Source organism: Peromyscus eremicus, chromosome 8a (genome assembly GCF_949786415.1).
Source record: "Peromyscus eremicus chromosome 8a, PerEre_H2_v1, whole genome shotgun sequence".
In the NCBI taxonomy this organism is placed as follows: Eukaryota; Metazoa; Chordata; class Mammalia; order Rodentia; family Cricetidae; genus Peromyscus; species Peromyscus eremicus.
The window spans coordinates 33939209-33959537 of NC_081423.1; the positions used below are offsets into that span (position 1 = coordinate 33939209).

Here is a 20329-nt window from a genome sequence, read left to right on the forward strand (position 1 = left end):
CATGGTCACTTGGCCTTTCCACTGGGGGCTTGTAGAGAGGCAGAAGATGATGGGGAGTGTGTGACAGACAGAGCTGCTCATGTTGAGGCTACTAGGAGGAAGCAATTGAGAAAGACAGACAGAGAGACAGACAAACTGACCAGGTCCCAATATCTTCAGGGGCATGCCCCTGACAACCTAACTTCCTTCTCTTAGGCTCCACCCCCAACCCAAAAAATTCTATCAGTTTCCCGGGCACCATAGCCCAGACCTGAGCCTCCAGCACAGGAGCCTTTGAGGGAAATTTCCAATGCAAACCACAGCGAGCCCTGACTCTTTGGCTGGGGTAAGTGCAGCATAATACGCAGAGCTCGTGTGAGTGACAGTTTGTCTGGGGCAGCTCTGGAAATGACTGACAACCCCAAGATCAAGATTGCCCACCAATCCTACCACTAGACCATCACCGGAAAAGATGAAGGGGAAGATGAAGGGGGAGAGGGAGGGAGAGGAGAGTAAGGCGCTCTCGGCTGCCCTTTCCCACAAGGTCACTAATACCATCTCAAGGACACTAACCCCTGACCTCACCTAACTGATTACTTCTGAAGGTCCTCCACAAAAAGCTATCACATTAGGGATTAAAAATCTCATCCTGTGAATGGCACGGTGCATAACTGGTCTCTTATCGTATACTCCTTGCTCCCACATTAGGAAACTGTGGATGTGGATGGATGGTATAGTACACATCTGTCCCATGATTTCTGTCCTTGGGTTGGAGGACCTGCACCTGGGGTTCATCCTTGCTACAATAGCCATACTAGAGGCTTACCCTTCTCTCCTGTAGGCCTGCATCCCTGGACTCCCTCTGAAACATGGCAGTGCCCCAGTTGACCGTTAACTGGGCAGTACCCAGACAAACTGACAACGGTCCTGCTCTTGTGCCATGGGGCTCAGGCAACCCCTGGTATCTGCTGCCCAGGGCTGGGAGCTGGCTTTACTGTCAGGCTTGCTCACAGTGCAAGCCTGTTGAGTTTCCATGTGACCTCTCAAGCCTGTGAGGATGGGAACCTGTTCATCTCATACGCACAGGCAGTAAGGTGTCCAAGTGGGCTCTGCGTTGCCTTTTTGGCCATGGGGGCTGCTTTGTACTCACCCTGTCCCCACCTCCACCTTCAGGGGAGACCCTACAGACTAAGGTTGCAAGGTTGCTTTTCCTCCCCTGCTCCTTCCTGCTGCTGTGGGACCTTCCCAGGCCTCCACCCTTCCCAACCGTGGTTCTCAGCAAAAGTCTGGGAGCCGTAATGACCTGGCCTTGCTCACATCATAGATAACGCAATTAAAAATAAAGACAACTCCTTTTTTCCTTAAGTAAAAGATCTGGCTTTTAAAGCTGTTGTCTCAGCACAGACTGAAAAAGAAAATCTAGCTTGGGCCTCAAAGCTGAGGCAGCTGTGCCTGTGGTTTGGGGGGGTCCACCCACTCCCCAGACCTCATGCAGAACAGCAGGGCAATACCGTTTGCCAAGTATGAAAAACACAGTTTGGGTTTTCATAAACACTGTTCCATCGTGTGTGTGGAAATCGGATCCTCGCAGGAGCTCTGTGAGACGCACGTCCACTCTGATGTTATGAAGGAGACAGTGGGTGGTGAGTGGTGGGCAGTGGGCGGTGAGTGAGGTGGGCAGTGGGCTGTGGGCAGTGAGCAAGGTGGCACAGCCCTTGGGCTCTGCTTTCTGAGCCGCAGGTGCTAAGGTGGGTACTTGAGTGTTGAGTAGATGGTCCTCAGGGGCCAGTGCCCTGCTGCCCAGACAGACAGTACATTCGGGGTACTCAAGATGAGCGCACAGCACGGAGCCATGATGCTATGTCAACCATGCTCTCGCACTTCTTCGCCAAAGGAGAGGAGGGCAAGAGACCAGAAACCAACTTATAACCAGAGATTGTCTGTCTGTGCAGAAGTTCCTGGCAGAGCCTGTGTGTTGGGATCAGGGGTGGCATCGGTTGGGGACCAGTGAGCTGGTTAGCTCTCTGCTCTGATTGGTGCCATCTTTTATCCATGCTGTGGTGACAGCAGCAGCCACTGGGCTGTGTGTCTCACAAGCCCTGTATCCCTCCCTCTCCACCCCATCCATCACCGTGATGATTTGCTTTTCCTTATTCTGCTCAGATTCCCGGGGCATCTTCCCGCTGTCTAGAGGGAGCAATTACAAAAACCCTGAAGATTGAGGTGCAGTGGACTCTGGCTGGTGCAGCTTAGCCAGCCCGTCCATCGAGGGCTCGTGGAAAGCCTCTGGGTCCAGTCTGCATACAGACGGCATGTGCGGCTGGTCCATGCTCCCCTCAGTGACTCCACTGATTTTCTTCCTTCAGCAAGTGTTTGCTGGCCATGTGCTGCTCTGCTCTGGGGCTGGAGGGAGAGGCATCCAAGGAAGGGCAATAAGGACTGAGGCAAAGCTCAGTGGCAGTGATGTAGCAGGCTTTCTGGGACCACCAGCTCCCAAATCATGACACAGAGACTTATTAGTTATGAATGCTCAACCTTGGCTTAGACTTGTCCCAGTAGCTCTTATAACCTAATTTAACCTATTTCTCTTCATCTACGTTTTGCCTCAGGGCTTTTTACTTTTCTTTCATTCTGTATGTCCTACTTCCTCCATGTCTGTCTGGCTGCCCCCTGCCTGACTGGCTAGCCCCTGGCTGCTCCCTGCCAGCCCTGGCTGCCTGCCCCACCCCCACTCCTGCCCAAGAGAGCTAGCCTTATGCCTGTGGGCCTGGCTGAGAGCTGTGTTCAACTGGGAGCTGGGTTTAACGGAGAGCTGAATTTAGCTCTAGGTAGTTGGTGCCCGTACTGTGGCAGGTGTTTCACTTAGCTTGTTTCTACTTAATGCACTGGCCACTCAAATGCTCCCTGTATGGCAAAGCCTCTTAAAGGAGCCATGTCCTTTTTATTTATCTATCTATCTACTTATTTATTTATTTATTTATTTATTTATTTATTTATTTATTTATTTATTTATTTTTGAAACAGCAACACATCTTTACCTAGTTAAACAAATGCAGCATAAACAAATGCAGCACATTTTTACATAGTTAAACGGATGTTCTATTCTGCAACACAGTGGGACTTAAGAAGGATGGGGTACCAATTCTCCATAGGAGCAGGTCTGAACCTGGAGGGGCCCTTCAAAGAAAATTGACTCCTAGCCTGCACTACAAGAAGGAAGAGCGTTTGCTCAGCCAGTGAAGTGAAGGGCTATTCCACAAAGTTCTGAGTGTGAGGTGGGAAGATGGGGGTGACCCCATGGCCAGGAAGCTTTTAACAGCTCTGAGCCTGAGGTTAGCCTAGCATGTGTTTCTAGATGGTGGTGGTCATGCTGTAGACCGTGGGAGTTCGTCCTCCTGCCCTTTTGTGCTGTGGGCATCTGGGGACCCCTACAGATGCCTACTAAGGATAATGTTTTTATTTATGTTTCTCTCTCTCTCTCTCTCTCTCTCTCTCTCTCTCTCTCTCTCTCTCTCTCTCTCTCTGTGTGTGTGTGTGGGGGGGTACACATGCCTGGGTGCTACAGAAGCCAGAGAATGACACTGAGTGTTCCACTCTTACTTTTCAAGCTATCCTCTTGAAATAGGGTCTCTCTCTGAACCTGGAGCTGGGCTGGCAGCTGAGCCATAGGGATCACCACCCCGCTTCCAGCCCTGGGATTACAAGTACAGGAAGGCCATTTTTCATGTGGGCATGAGGATTTGAACTCAGGACCTCATGCTTGCACAGCAAGAACTCTTATCTACTAAGCTATCTCCCTAGCCCCCAGAATAATGTTTTTAAGTGTTTTTAAAAAGCACACAAAAATAAAATAGTGCTCAAAATGTGAAAGAAGACCATGACAGGCATGACAGAGAACAGGGAAGGCAGAGTAAGAGACTTAGTGATAACTGCTCCCCGTTAACAGGATGAAGGAAGAATTGTCATGGGTTCAAAGTGGTCCACATTTCAAAGTGCGGCATCCTTCCGAATCCTTGAGCATTGAAGGGCTCAGCTCCAGAACACCTTTCAGGAGTTCAAGTTCCCGGAGTAATATGTGTGGTGTTTGTGTTTAACCTACATACACACACTCCCACACACATCAAGTGATGTTTACATGACTTATAATACTTCATAAAGCATAAATGCCATGTAACTGGCTATTGTATTATTTAGAAGGAAATGACAAGGGAAAAAGTCTATACATTTTCTGTGAATTTTTCCCCAAATATTTTTGTTCTGGGGTTGGTTGAATCCTTGGACACGGAGTCTGTGGGATACGGAGTGTGGATTGTAGCAATGTAACATTTCACAGAGTAGCCACAACCAGGAATGACTCCTACTCTGACAGTTTCATTCCTTCTGGAGGGAATGCCATGCTTCAGTGAGAGCTGATGTGAATTCTCTGGTCCAGGTTCAGCTCTGAATGCGGACTATGGGCCAGGAAGTGGATGTCTCAGGAGGCCACTGCAGAAATCCAGGCAGGTGGTAGTAGCATCCAGGGCCAGGGAGGGTCATAGAGGGACAGATCAAGAGGCAGTTTAGAGTTGATCAAATGTTGGAGATAAATATGAAAAGAGAAAAAGACAAGCAGGGCCCCTGGGTTCTTATCTGGGGGCTTAGGGACAAGATGCCAGGAGCACAGCCGGAGTGGTCTTTGGCCCATAGTTCCTGCTGATATCTCCCTGGCTGTCTTTCAGGTCAATGAAATCTACCATGACGAGTCATTGGGGGCCCACATCAATGTTGTGCTGGTGAGGATTATCCTGCTGAGCCATGCCAAGGTGAGTCCTCCTGTCAGATACTCTCTCTGGAATGAATGGGGCCCTGAAAATGAGGTTTAGCCCTTCTTTGAGACTGCTTGCTCTCCCATACCACCCTACCTTTCCCTGGACACCCTATTGTCCTATAACAAGCAAGAAGCTGTGAGCTCCCACCCCCCACAGACTCCCTGTACCCTTCACCATGATCCATGACTCTGCTTTAAAGTTCAGGTTATACAGTGTGATAAGGCCAGCAGACCAGTGGGCCCTACCACTGCAGAGAGAGCCATGGTCCCAAGAGGCCGAGACTCAGACAGCATGGGTGTGACCAGAACATTGGGATTCCCTTGCTGTAGTCGCTGAGGGTTGGAAAGAGGGAGGCAGCGAGCAGACTCACGGTAGCCTCACTATAAAGTCTCAGCAGATTCCTGAACAAGACTGACTGCCCCAAGGTGCCTAGAATTTGCCCTGAGGGATCAGGGCAGGTGGATGGCAGCCCGGAGTGTAGACAGACACACAAGACTAAAGTGAGGTTGAGCTGAGACAGGAATTCTGTCTTTGAGGGGATATGGGTTCTGGATGGTTGGTTTCTTACAAAAAACACTGAAATTATTTGCTATTATCTATCAGTGTTTCTAACATCAGACATCAGACCCTACCTGCCTCCTCTTGCTCTTAAACTCTGAGCCCCTTCCCCCACAGCCCTGGAGGGTGGTAGTTACTCTTGTTACTGTGATAAAATGCCCGACAAAAGCAATTTAAGGAAGGATTTATTTCGGCTCACAGACAACGTTCCCAAGAAAGCTATTAGGCACAAAGGAGAGAGAGGCAAAAAGCTAACTGAGGGCATGTTTAATACTGTGCTCAAGCTCTTTAGGATTTGCATGTTTGGAGTCAAAATGATGGTAGGGATAAAGCGGGCGCAGTGGTTATGATGTCATTTGTCCTTGTCGTACAGAAGGTTGTGTCTCTTCTCTGTGGAACTGGAGGATGCTTTAAAAGGACACGTGTGTTTAAGTCATGACGGAAATGTCAGGGCATTTTCTATGACTAAAAACGAAAGCCTTTCCCAGGCATTGCACTCCAGTGACATGCTCCAAGCCTGACCAGAGGTGAAAGGAGAACGCTTACAAACCTAAAAACAACCGGACCACTTTGAAAAGCTTTCTTTTGCGTTTGAGACGGGTTCTCATGTAGCCCAGGCTAGCCTTAAGTTCACTATGTAGCCAAGGATGACCTTGCACTTCTGATCCTCCTTGCCTCCTTCTCCCAAGCGTTTGGGTTACAGGCGTGTGCTAGCTCCCCTGTGTTTATGTGATGCTGGGGACTGAACTCAGGATTCCGAGCATGCTAAGCAAGCACTCGACCAATTGAGCTACAACCCCAGCCCTTGAAAACACTTTTTAAAACTGACTTGGGAGAATATTAGAACGGCAACTGTAGATGACGTGGTTTGATAAGGGACTTGTGCACCCATGGGTTTGGGTGTCCAGGGTGGGGGGGTGGGGCTGCAACCTGCATCTCACTTCTCCTGGTAGGAGGGAAAGCCCTGAAGGCCTTCAGCTCCGCCAGAAAGCTGTGGGGAGATTCTGCCCTGCTGTGGGCACCCCCAACAGTCTCGTAATGATTAGTTTTTTTGTCAACTTGATGCAAGCCAGGCTCATCTGGAAAGAGGGAGCCTCAACTGAGAAAATGCCTCCGAAAGATTGGCCTGTTATTGACAAGTCTGCAGGGCATTTCTTTTGGCTGATGATCAATATGGGAGGGCTCAGCCTGCCACCCCTGGACAGTTCATCTGGGATGTTATAGGAAATCAAGCTTAACAAGTCACGAGGAGCACGTCATTAAGCAGTACTCCTCCATGGCCTCTGCTTAAGTTCCTGCCTCTAGGTTCCTTCCTTGAGTTCCTGCCCTGACTTCCCTCAGTGATCCACTGTGATCAGTACATGTCAGCCAAATAAACCCTTTCCTCTCCAAGATGCTTCTGCTCATGGGGTTTATGACAGCAATATGAAGTTTTCCTCCTTCCTCCAGGAAAGCCAGCCCTACTTCCTCACACTGGGTCACTCCAGCTCTTCCATCCTGGCCTGGATCCTCTGCTGTTGTGGTAACTTCCAGGCTTTCGGCAGGAAGGATGGAGATGAGAATGCCTCCATTTAATTGGGAAAAATGGATTCATACTCTATCATGGACATGCTGCCTTGGACAGCTGTGATGCAGAGTCACACTGAGCACAGACACTGAAAGAGACTGATCTCAAAATATACGAACATGCATTGTTTTATAGTCTCCTGACTTAATAGTCCCTTGGAATGAGTGAGACTACACCAGCAAACGCAGCTCCCTCAAGCCGGAAATGCTGAAGTCCTTGACTTCCTTCCCTCTGCTTTTTCTTTTCAAACAAAATCATAAACTTTAATTTTTGTATGCATTTATATTTTTTGTCTTTTTTAAAATTTATTTTTGAGATTGTAATTATATCATTTCTCACCTCCCTTTTATGTCTTTGAACACTTCTATGCATCCCTCCTTGCTCTCTATCAAGTTCATGGCCTCATTTTCATTAATTGTTTTTACGTGCATATATGCATATACATGTATATTCCTAGATATAAACTGTTCAGTCTGAATAATTATACTTGCATGTGTGTTTTCATGGCTGACCATTTAATATCAGAGAGCCAGTTGGTGTGCTCTTCCCTGGAGAAGACTGTTTCTCCTGCTCTCAGAATTCTGTAGTTGCCTGTAGTTCTCTGTGGTTTAGCATCTCTGTTGGTCTGCAACATTGTTCAGCTCATGTTTACAGTCTTGTTGGGGAGACTTCATGGGTGCTTCTGCATCTACTGGGAGATACAGTCTCATGGGAAGCTTCCTGGTCCTCTGGCCCTTCAATCTTTCCGCCCTCTCTTCTGCAATGTCCCCTGAGGCTTAGACTTTGGACTTTGTAGATGTATCCATGGGGACTGGACTCCACAACTCTGCATGCTGATTGGTTGTGGTTTTCTGTGATGGTCTCCATTCTCCCCTGTTTTTATGGTACGTATGATCTGTTCAGAAAGGGAGGAAAGCCTGCCATAGGTTGGTCTGTTTTCTGTAATGTTGGTCTGGGAATCAGGTGACAGCTTTCATTCCCTGCCTGGTCCCCACCATACTAGTTAAAAGGAAACATTTAAAAACTGCAGGTTTTTTTGAGGCCTGAACAGTGTCTGTCTGTCTCCTAGTCTGGATGCTGTATGGAGGTAAGCCTGTGCTGGAAGGACAGGGAATAGCAGAGAGTGGAGAAAAGAATACCAGGATGGAGGTAGCAGACGCGGATGCCGACATGGTCAGGCCATGGGGGCTGGAGAGACGGTTCACGGTTCAGATCACTCTGCAACCCCGAGGGCTGGAGTCTGGATTCACATTAGCACATAGTAAGCTGAGTGTCTGTGCAAATGCCTGAAGCCCCAGCTCCGAGGGAGACGGAGACAGGAGGATTGCTAGGCTTTTCTGGCTGTCTGGTTCAGAGAAAGAGAGAGAGAGAGAGAGAGTGAGAGAGAGGTTGCCTTAAAGGAATAGACGGAGAGTTAGAGAGGAGAACACTGGCATCCCCTTCTGACCTACATATGTACACAGACATGCACACACATATGTACATACATACTCTCTTACCTACACATAAACAAAAAAACAAATTTAAAAAGCCAGATCAGGGCTGAAGATGTAGCTTGGTTGGTAAAGTGCTTGCCTGATAGGCACAAAGCCCTGGGTTTATCCCCAGCACTGTATGAACAAGGGTGGGGGTAGGGGCTGGCATACAACCATAATCTCAGTGATGTTGAGTTGGATCGGAGGCTGGAGGAACAGGAGTTCAAGGTCATCCTCGGCTATATAGTAAGTTTGAAACCAGCCTGGTATACATGAGCCCTTGTCTCAAAAATAAATAAAGACAGATCACAGCACAGGGGTCCATATGTCTCTGCCATGGAGTTTGGCTTTCTTAGAGTGACATGACCTGTTGCATTTCTAATAGGGTCCCTGCCCTGAGGACACTGTTGTCATTAACGGGAAGATGTGTAGATTGGAACATGGCTATGATGGTGGAGAAAGGAAGGCAGATAACAGAGCATGCTGGGAGACCACATTGAGAGCACCCAGGTGCTGGTGGGTGCAGGGAGAGAGACACTCAGGTAGATAAGGTGACCTGCTGTGGTTCGAGTGCTGTCATCTGAAGTCCCATTCCCAAAGTGTCGACCCTCAGGTGGCATGTGGGTGGTCTTTGGTCATTGGAGTGTGCTCTCTAAAGGGATGCAGGACTCTGCCTCCTGTCTGTCTCTGGTCCCATTAGAGATGTGGCCACTTGTTTCCTGCCATGGTGTGTCACCCTCCTCAGAGGACATATCAACAAGGCTCTTGGACATTGAACCTCCAAAAACAATGAGCTAAGGGAACCTTTTCCGTTTACAAAGTTCATTGTCTTGGGCATTTTATCACAGTGGCGAAAGACTGACTGGCATACTCAGGACAGGAAATGCAAGGTCAGATGTTGATGTGGGGAGGGGAGAAGCTCATGAGTTCACTTGCGGTGTGCCCGCTGCTTGGTGGCCCAGTCGAGGTGGCCAGGATAGGTGAGCACATGGGCCTGGAATCCCAGGGAAGCCTGGAGTGTTGAGATGCAGATGAGCATTGTTTGCACAGGGGGGTGGGCCATGTGAGGTGACAGCTGAGAAAGACCCTAGGTGACATGTAGACAGATGGGCAGAACAGGGGTGACTGGTGCATAGAAGGTGGGAAGCTCCCTTGTTTTTAAAGTTTTGAAAAAAGCCCCGAGATGATAGGTAGACTGCCCATGTTCTAAAGGTGGGAAAAGAAGCAAGTTTCCCTGATGATGTTCTGTGCAGCTGAATGGTAACAGATGTGTACACAGGAAGGAGGGGGTAGACGTTGCTCCTAAAGCAAAGGAACAGGTGCTCCCCATGGCTGCATGTCCCAGGGACTTTGGAACATGCCTAGTGAAGCTCAATGGGACACATTGGGACACATCGTTCTTCAAACCTGTTTCACAGTGGGATCCTTTCCTCCAGACGGTTTCATTTCACAAAATTTGCTCTGGAAAATGCCACCTATGAGGTAGTGGCGGTAAAACCAGCCACGAGTGGGTTCTTCCAAGGAAACACGGGGACCTGAATTTGGATCCCTAGCATTGGTTTAAAAACAATCTGGGTGTGGTGGGACGTGTCTATAACCCCAGAACGAGGTTAGCAGATACAGGAGGATCCCTGGAGACGGTTGACCAGCCAACGAAGCTAGACCAAGGATATCCAGGTCCAGGGATAGACCCTGACTCAAAAATAAGGTGAAGAACAATTGAGGAAGACACCCAACGTTGACCTCCTGTCTCCATATGCATATCACACACACAACTCACCACACTTACACACTCACTCACACACACACCACACACACTCATCACACTCACTCACACACACCACACATACTCACACACACACACTCACCACACTCACTCATACACACACACTCATACACATACACACACCACACTCACTCATACACACACTTACCACACTCACTCACACACACACACTTACCACACACACTCTCACACACACTCACTCACACACTTATCATACACACACTCATCACACACACACTCACCACACACGCTCACTTGTACTCACCACACACACACAAGTATAAGCAATCCAGACCCATAAGTTACTAACACATAAGTGGTTCTCATACTGTGACTTAAGTTTTTTTCTTAGACAGATTTAAATAACAGGAAACTAATATCTGAGAAGATCAGACAAAATTATAATTGTTTTCTGTTAAAACCCAGGAGAATCCATTGTAAAATCCATGGAGAAAAAGCCTTAGTGATACAGACAAACCCAGTCGAGTCACTTAATGGGTATATGAGAAATGTGTAAACAGGCAATTTGCCATTGTGTTAACATCACGGTGTCCTCAAACTAAGATGGCCAGGATGTCACTAGGTGATATCATCACATGAGACCACCATCATATACACTGTCCGACTTTGACTGAAATTTCATATGCAGACGTTGTGCCTTAACAACACCTGAGTAGCAGGGCTAATTTAGAGAGCAAAGTTCCTGCACCAAGACTGGAGAGATGGGTCAGAGGTTAAAAGTGCTTACTGCTCCTGGGGAGGACCAGACTTGTTTACCAGCACCTATGAGGTGACCCACAACTGAGTGAAACTCCAGTTCTAGGGAAACCGACTCCCTTCTCTGGCCTCTGTGGTGTCTTGCATGTACATGGTGCACATATACTCACACACACATACATACACATAATTTCGCTAAGGTCCCCTGCATCACAGTTACCCAGATGTCTCTGAGGTAGTACAAGACGGACATAGGACACACACAAAGAAAGGGTACACTGTTTATGACAGGGAAATAAAAAGCGTAGGTCACTATTTCTTCTAGAAAGACCAAGAGAGGAGAGATGTTGGTTTTTCCAGGTTAAGAACTGGATATTTGACAGGATAGTTCTGGGTTTCATTATAAATAGGAACATTTCAGAACAAGTGTGTGTCCTGTGGCAAGACAATGCAGGGACAGCTTGCTGCCCTGGTGTCTGGAATGGAATACTCTTGGACTGTGACAGGAAGTGAATCCAGCTTGGGAGTCTTGGTATCCTGGATTTCCTGACTGCCTGTTCCCAAATACCTGGCAGCCGCTTCCCAAATTACCACATAGAGGCTTATATTAATTATAAAAGCTCAGCCGATAGTTCAGGATTATTCTAGGTAGCTCTTATGTTAATTAACCCATATCTATGTTTAGACACATGGCTTGGTACCTTTTCTCAATACAGCATTCTCTGCTTTTTGCCCACAGCTCTTCTAACTCCACCCTTCCTCATCCCATCATTCTCAGTTTGGCTTTTCTGCGTAACTGTATCCCATTCAGCTACTGGCCAGTCAGCTTGTTTATTAAACCAATCACAGCAATGTATATTCACACAGTGTAAGGGAATATTCCACAGCAGGATGTAGAAATGCAAACAAGGAGATCATGTTAGGAGGACGTGGTGCTGGATTGCCAATCTGAAGAGCTGGTATGGAGGGAGGAGAGTGAGCACAGACCGCAGCCGGGCTGCATGGAGAAGGTTCAGAGCTGGAAATGAACATTCTCAGACCAGAGCATGGAAGAAACCACAGAAGGGTATTAGTTAGCTTTTAATAGCTGTACCAAAATACCCGAGGTAGATAACTTAAAAGAAGGAAAAATGCAACTCAGCTCATGATGTCAGAGGTTCCAGACCATGGCTGTTCAATCTGTGGCTTTGGAACCCTTAGTGACAGAAGAGCATGGAGGGAACATGGAGTGAGGGAGCGAAGGGTACTCACCTCCAGAATAGAGCTGGGAAGAAGCTGGGGAGCAAAGGGAAAAGCTGTGTTGTAACACCCTCTCCTAGGGCGTGACCCCAATGACCTAACTTCCTCCCACTAGGCTCCTCCTCCTCCAAAAGGGTCTGCCACCCCAGTGACACCTCAACAGGTGACCAAGTCTTGAACAGACTCCTTGGGGGACAGCATAGATCTAAATAGCAAGAGGCTTGACGCTTGGCTGGGGACCAACAGCCCCAGGCTGCAGGGCCAGAAGCCACATCAGCAAGGAAAGGCTGTGTGCCCCCTGGGGCCACAGGCCACACAGGACAGGGGTGCTCCATTCCAGGGCAGCTAGCAGGGCCCACAGAGCCTGGCCAAGCAAGGATCCAGCCTCTAGCCCTACTTGATCGCACGCCAATAACTTCTGCAGATGAATTATTAGAAAAGGCAAATGTGGCTGAGCCCAAGATATTAAAAAAAAATCCCTGTTTTTTTTAAGTGATTAAACTCCATAAATTTCCCGAGAATCTCACTCCCTCCAGTTACTTATGAAAGTTTCTCATTTCTGCGCTTACCTTATGCAGGCAGCGTCTGTAGCCACGGGTCACAGACTATCTTGTGTAGCTCTGGGGCGAGGCTTTCTGTGTTGGGGCTTCCAAAGAGTGCCATGGTTGTAGGAGATGTACTCTGAGCTCAGGAGCTCTGGCCTCCCAAGTCCATTCTGAGGTGTTCAGGCACAAGAGCAACACAGCTGCTTCTTGTCTAGTCACAGACAAGACACCAGCACCAGGAAGCCAACACAATGATGGGAGGCAGACCTTGGACAGAGTGGCCAGGCAGAGCCCCGAGGGCCAGGAGGCTCAGTGTGTGTTGCCCCTACCCTCTCCCCATGTAGACTCAGTAATGGGGAAAGCAAAGCTGGGCTGCTAGGTGGGACCCTGGGGATGGAACATGGTTCATAATAACAGATGGATCCTGGGAAGACATTCTGCATGGGACCTCTGGCTTCCTGCTGGGGACTGTGATAGTTGAACTTGATTGTCAACTGGATAGGATTTATATTCACCATGGAAACAAGTCTCTGGGATTTTCTAGATTTGGTTAAGTGTGGTTAGAAGACCCACCCTGAATGTGGGTGGCACCATTACGTAGGCTGGGGTCCTGAATACAAAGGAGAAAGGAAAGGGAGCTTCTGGATTGTGCATGTCATGTGACCGGCTGCCCTCCGTTCCTGCCATGGTGACTTCCCTTCCATTTCATGCACCCTTAAACTGAGAGCCAAAATAAACCCCTCCTCCTTTAAGTGACCTTTGTCAAGCCCGCTGTCACAGCCACGGAACGTGTGACTAATAAAAAGAATGAGGCTTCCTCTCTACAAGAGTTTAAGCCCTACAAAACCAAGGTGGCTGCACCCAGGCCGTCTACCACAGTCAGAGGGCATGCCGGGGTGTGAAGTCATCGCCTGATCTTTGGCAGAAAGTGTCTCAGGCCCGCAGCTCCTACTATTCATTCCTAGCTGTCACTGGAAATGTACCAGGCCCCTCATCCTGGTCCCTTCCTGCCTTGTTTGGGGTCCTACTAGGCTCCAGTAGGGGTAAAGTTGGCAATACTTACACAAGTGACATGTTGTTTCTCTCTAGCTTATGGGAGGCCTCCGAGTTATCGCAAGTTTTTCCTAAAACAACATTTTTCTCCATTTCTTTTAAAAAAAAAGCAGAAGAAAAGAGATTATCTTATTTTACACAATATGCCACCAGCCAGGGAGCCGAGCATCAGCCGCACTCGTGGGTTGCATGGCAACTGGCTTTTCAATTGATTTTTTGAGAAGGAACCAAAGCTACTCAAGTGTTCTCATTTTAAATATTTCCTTGGATGATGGAAATCAAAGGAAATGGAGATGAGAGACTTGGGGACATTCTGAGGACAGAAGGTATCTTGTGAAGGCCAGCTCAAGACAGGGTATGGGAGGCTTGTTGGAATTTGTCCACATTCAGGGTGAAAGGTCAGACATTCTTGGTCTGTCAGTAGAAGGCAGAGACATGTGTGAGGAAAGGACTGCACAGCCCAAAGCCTTGGACCAGCAGCACCACTGTGTTCCTGCCATGTGTCCCTGGATATCACCTGTCCAGCCACAGAGGGGCTAAGATGAGAAGCAGAGGCTTCTTCCAGGTAGCCTTGCATCAGGGACCCTGGAGGGCCCTGCACAATCTATATTTTAGCCTGGGAAAGGCCCTCTGGCATCTGATGGGGGCAAGACATAATGGTCAGTCCTTAGTCACCCTTGACACACCTTCTCACCCAGATGTCTTTGGGTCTAGAGTAGATGAGAAGTTATTAGGGCTAGACACTGCCATTGGGGGGTGTCTTTGTCCGTTTGAGCTGATATAACAAATACACCTTAGATTGGATACTTAATAAACCAGAGAAGTTTGTATCTCATAGTTCTGAAGGCTGAGAATTCCAAGTTCGGAATCCAGCAGATCTGGAGTCTTCACGGACAGCTGCATGCTCACAGGGTGGCAGAAAGGACAGGTCTCAGATCAATGCTTCAGCAGAGCCACTCCAGTTCAGAGGACTTTGTCCTCCTGGCCCGATGACCTCCTAGGGTCCCACATCTTAATATTATTGCACTAGAAATTAGTTTCCAACATGTGAATTCTGATTTTTAGAACACAACAGGAGGCCCACTCAGCTTTGGACCCTGTTCTAGCAGCTTGGCTTTCTCGGAAGGGCATGCCTTCCTGCCCTCTCTCTTTTTGGGGTTCTAGGAGGCGTGTATACCATGACCTTTAAGCCACCTGCACTATCTTGTATGCACAGCTGGGAGCAGAAGACCCCAGATTTGGGGGATACCCCAGCGGCAGGCAGGCAGGCTGGATGTGGGAGAGCTTGGGTTGAACCATCGGCTCTGTTCCGGGCATTTGTCCTGGCCCATGGGTACTTGTGGGACTTTGAATGAGGTACTGAACATCACAGAGCCTTGGCTTCTCCAGGAAGAGGAAGTCTGTGGAACCCCAACACTTGGCAGCAATGACTGAAACTGTGGGGGCAGTGAGAGTGGAGACTTTTGGGGTTTCACTGTTCTCCGCCTCACTCCTCTGTGGAGTCATCTGGCTTTATCCATAGCCCCTCCTTGCCCAGCTTCGGTGCCCTGTGAGCCAAAGTTATTTCTCCTCAAAGAGGGCACATCACGTAACTGTCAGGACAGTGTATGTTTTAATCACTCCACCTTAGTGGTCTTGTTAATCTTGGGGTGGCTCATTTGTGACTTACACTCTGTCACAGGGAGGTGTGTCTGGGAGGAAGCACATACCTAGTATCCTCGGAGCCCAGCACAGCCCACTGTTTCTGGCAGCCTGTTGGGGGTCCTGGTAGATATCTCCCGATAATAAGGGGGATACCCATAATCACTGTCACCATCCATATGACAAGGAGGATGTGGCTCCAGGGGGAGGGGGTCATACATGGCAGCCACTTTGTCCCTAGAGGATGAGCCAGATTCTGTCCTGCTAGTGGGCTGGAGGGCACAGCCCTTGGAAGAACTGCCCCTAGCTTCCCCCTCCCCCATCCCGTGACATTCCCCTCGGGCCAACGCAGCCAACCAAAGGTGACTCTGCCACTCTGTCCCCAACTCGTGGACTCAAGGTGATGTTTAGAGACACTTTGGCTGTTATAACTTGGGAGATGCTCAGGACAGAAAACCCCTCCCCTACACACACACACACACACACACACACACACACACACACACACACACGTCCTGATGCATGGGTGACTCCAGAGTGATTCTACACAACACATGCACACACACATAACACACACACACACACACACACACACACACACACACACACACACACATGTTAACTGGCCCCCAAATGTCAGCAACACTGAGATTAAGTGTTGAAGTGAGCTCTGCTCAACTGAACCTCACCCCTGCGCATACTTCCTGTTCCCTGCCTGTTTGGGAGGGCTAGCCTGAGGCTTCCTGGGGCCAGGACATTCTGGGATGGATATGGTGGCAGCTGAAGCATTAGTGCCGCTGAGTGGGCCACGCAGTCCCTCCCAGAGTGGACAAGGACAAGGGGGACTTGTGGGCATGGACGGGGTCTTGGCTTCTTTCTGTTCTTGCGATGAAATACTCTGACCAAAGCGACTTAAGGGGAAGGGTTTTATTTCAGTTTACAGTTCCAGGTTACAGTCCATAATGGCGGGGGGTGGGGGTGGGGTGGGGTAGTCACAGTAGCAAGAGTTTGAAGTAGCTGATCCTGTCACATCAACAGTCAAAAGCGAAGAGCAACCAATACTTAGCTCTGTTCGGGTCCCCTCTCCGTATACACAGTCCAGGCGCCCAGTCAGGAAATGGCGCCACCAGGGTGGGTGTGTCTTCCCACCTCAATGAACAGAATCAAGACAATCACTCACCCGCATGCTCACAGGTGGCTCTCCCGGGTGGTCACAGATTGTCAAATGGACGTTAACGCTGACTGTTGCAAACCGTATGCCCTGCCGACACTGTGAGAGGCGAACGCCCCTGAGCTCTAGGCTGAGTGCTCAGGTTGGGTCCAACCAGAGAAGGAGTCAAATTGTCCAAGAACAGTAGAGCACCGGCCTGTGCCCCACACCTCCAGCTCCACGCTACCTGTCTGCGGCCCTAGGATTGGGTGTGTGGCCTGTGTGCTCATAGACATGTGGCGGCACCCAGACTGCAGAGCCTCCCTGTTGCCAAGCATGGAGACTGGCTTCCTGGTGGCAGATTCCATTTTCCTGTCTCCTTGACTGAAGGAGGGAAGACTATAAATAATTCAGCTCATTCCACCGCAAACGGTCCAAGTGTCAGGGAGCAGCGGTTGGAATACAACTTTTTGCACAAGTCTTAATTGGTTTGTTTAGGATGAGGCCCCAGAGGCTGTGTCTGGGGCCCAGAGGGTTACCATTGCCCAACTGCAAGTCAGATGTGCCGCCCAGCCTGGAGGAGCAGAGGAGCGGGCAATGCTCCCTAGCCTGCCCACCTCGCGCGGGGTCTTGATGCTTCATTCTTGTAGCAGCAGCGCCACCTGGTGGTTGCCTCTGGAGCCGGCCCTTCCTTTGCCTTCTGGTGGACAGAACTTCTTCTCGACCTTTGTTTGTGTGGCTTCCACCTCCACCTCCCCTACCTGTAGGATTCAGAGGCAATGACATTAATGGCATGAGATGCCGTTTCTCATCTGGGAGTTAGGATAATGACAGTGTTTGTGTCTCAGACACTTCTGAAATTTAAATAAGGTATATTCAGAGGCTTGGCCTCAAAGAACCATAAGGCCATGAGCACACAGGAAGAATTGGTTGTTGCCATCAGCACTGAGTTCCATTCCTGCTGGTGAGCCCTTTCCAGGAGTTCCTGGGAATGTTCCTGCAGCCAGCCTTTTTCATATAGATGCATCTGTCCCTCCCAGGAGGGTGGCCACTCATCTTAAGGTCCCTGTGGGACATTCAGTGAGCCTCCTAGGAGGCCCCCTCTGCTTCCATGCTTAGAGACTAGACTCATCAACGGGAAGGGCAGGGTCAGCTCCCCGACCAGGACTTCTATGCCCTGGCTCATGGGCCCAGTTTCCACAACCTCACACTGCAGGCACTGCGGCCCCGGCCCATCAGGGGTCTCCACACTGGGGTCAGAGTTGTGGAACTGCTGTCACTGTGATGCCCCAGGACGCAAGCCCTCACTCCATCGGCTGCCACTCAGCCTCGGGGAATGATAGGCCGTCATCCACATTCAGATAGCACCATGTGCCACCCCTCTGCTCCAGCCCCCAAGCTCGCTGTTCTCACTGCCAGGGCACCACCAGCCCACAGAGTCAGCCAAGCCTGGTAAGAATTGTCTCCTGCTCACTCGTCCCCACTCCAGCACAACTGTGAACGGGTACACAAAGACTTTCCTAGAAAAAAAACGAACGCAAAGTTGAATAGGAGTCAGGTGTTGGATGCTTCCGGAGCCGAGAAGAGGACAGAAGGCCAAAGCCAATGAAACAAACGACTCTCCCAGCCTTTGTGACTTCCACAAGAGAGTCAGAGTTAAGAAACAGGAAGATTTCCCTTATCTTCAGTTTTCCTTTCCACTCAGAATACCCGCTGTCTGTGATGTGAAAATATTAAACGGAAAATTCCGGAAACAAAAAAAATTTACAATGTTTAAATTGCATGCTGTTCTGGGGAACTTGTTTAAATCAGGCACCATCTCACTCCATCCTGCCAGGACACTGAATTATCACCTTGTCCAGGCCCAGAGGTAGATACTCGTGATGCAAATGGACTAGAGAGACACCATAAAGTGCTTGCAGGGGTCAACGTTTATCATAAGTATGCATATACAGGAAAAACACAGTGTATACATCAACAATACTCTGGGTTTCCAGCACCCACTGGAGACCCAGGGTTTTCTATCAGGGTCCCCGCATCTGGCCCGGGGGCAATTGGACTGCCTCTGGCAGTTGGTACCTTGCCCTGCCCACAGCCAGCTTGTGTCTCCTTCCAAGGACCTGGACCTGCCCAGTTGTTCCAGATATCTCTGCCTCCAAAAGAGCTCTTTAAAAATGTTTTTTAAATTATGTGTATATGTGTAAAGGTAGCAGAAGTTGGTATATGCCTGAGAGTGGGGGTGCCCACAGGGACCAGCGGGTCCCTTGGAGCTGGAGCTACAGAGGCCTGATAGTTCAGGTCCTTTGCAAGAGCTCAGGGTGTGCTCTTGACCACCGATCCATCTCTCTAGACTGCTGAGAGGAATCTTAGTGGACATGTGGGGTGAAACAGGAGGTGGGTCCCATGAAGTGGGGGGAGAAGGATAAAGAAAAGGAGCCCTGAGGAAGAAGGCGGAAACTTCTTTGCGCTTCTAAGGCATGTCAGCTGATTTTCAGTCCTTTGAGCCTATGTTCTATTAGCTTAGCTTGGGTTCCGGGCTGACCCTTGATCTGGAGGCAGAGTATCCGGTCCATTCAATGTTGGGTTCTGTACCCTGGGAAGCAGGAGGAGGTATTCCCTGGAGGTTTCACCAAGGAAGCAAACTGAGCTTTCTGTCTTCAGGATGGATTGTCCCCAGCACTGTGGCCAGATCCCACACCCTCTGTGCTAAGCCATGAGGCACTCCCCATATGCCCTCCCCCTTGCCTCCACTCCCATCCTTCACCAAAGCCAGAAGGCACCTTTATCCCTGCCTCACTGTCCCCAACCCCTGGCCCTGACGTCTCCTGCCTCCCGATCCACCCAGATGTTGAGCTCTCTGATAGGACGATGGCCACACTTGCTTCTCCATCCTGACTCCCACCCTCTCTGGCGACAACTGGCTCTTTCCAAAATGCACATGGGTCCTGTCCTTGCCACTGGATGCAATATGATGTCTTGACACAGGCTAGCCTTTGGGCAGGACACTCTGTGATCCCTAAAATGCTCCAGACCCAGTAAGAACAAGGACACTGTCCCTTGAGTCCTTGGTGCCTCTCGAGATAGGACAAACCTTGAAAAGGTTGGGAGAAAATACAGTTGGTTCTCCACACCCACAGCTCTGCTTCTGCCAATTCCACCAACTACAGATGGAGGATAATCAGGAGGAAACATGGCATCTGTATTGAACATATGCAGGCTTTTATCTTGTTGTTATTCCCTAAACAATCAGTATAACAACTATGCACTCCGCACTTATACTGTGGTACATGGTATAAGCCATTTAGAGTTGATGTAAAGGATACGAAAGGAGGCGTGAGGTTCTATGCAAATGCTAACTCCTTTTATAGAGCGTTTACTAACGTGGTATTCTCTGGAGTACTAAAAACACTCCCCCAGCAGACGTCAAGGGATGGCCATACATGCACTACCCACACCTTGTCACTTGGGGTGCCTGCCTGTACATCAAGGCTCACAGGGTACAGTAGCTCACGTTGCTGTTTTCTGAAGTCCTGCCTTCCTGGGCTCCCCCTCTGTAATGCAGCTCCTGTCTGGGACAATGCTCCCCAAATCTGTCTCTCTACCCTGCCCTTTAGAGATCTTTCTGGGGATTCCAAAGCTGGGAAATGGGTCCTAGACCCCCTTGAGCTCTGTCCCATAGCATGAACCACTTGGGGCTGGGGAACACTGCTAACAGTCTGCAAACTTGGAACGGACAGAGAACAAAACAAGATAGGAACAAAAACACAAATCAATATTTCAATAAATTACCCTGCCGCGGCAGTGAAATCAC

General features: G+C 49.3%; 1 protein-coding gene across 1 annotated transcript in view; it reads left to right on the top strand.

Moving 5' to 3' along the window:
• Adamts2 (ADAM metallopeptidase with thrombospondin type 1 motif 2) overlaps positions 1-20329 on the top strand; it is a 209611-nt gene that overhangs the window by 159012 nt on the left and 30270 nt on the right. The window contains exon 5 of the mRNA XM_059270462.1: positions 4698-4781. Within this exon, the coding sequence (XP_059126445.1) occupies positions 4698-4781 (84 nt within the window). The remainder of the gene's footprint in view (positions 1-4697; positions 4782-20329) is intronic.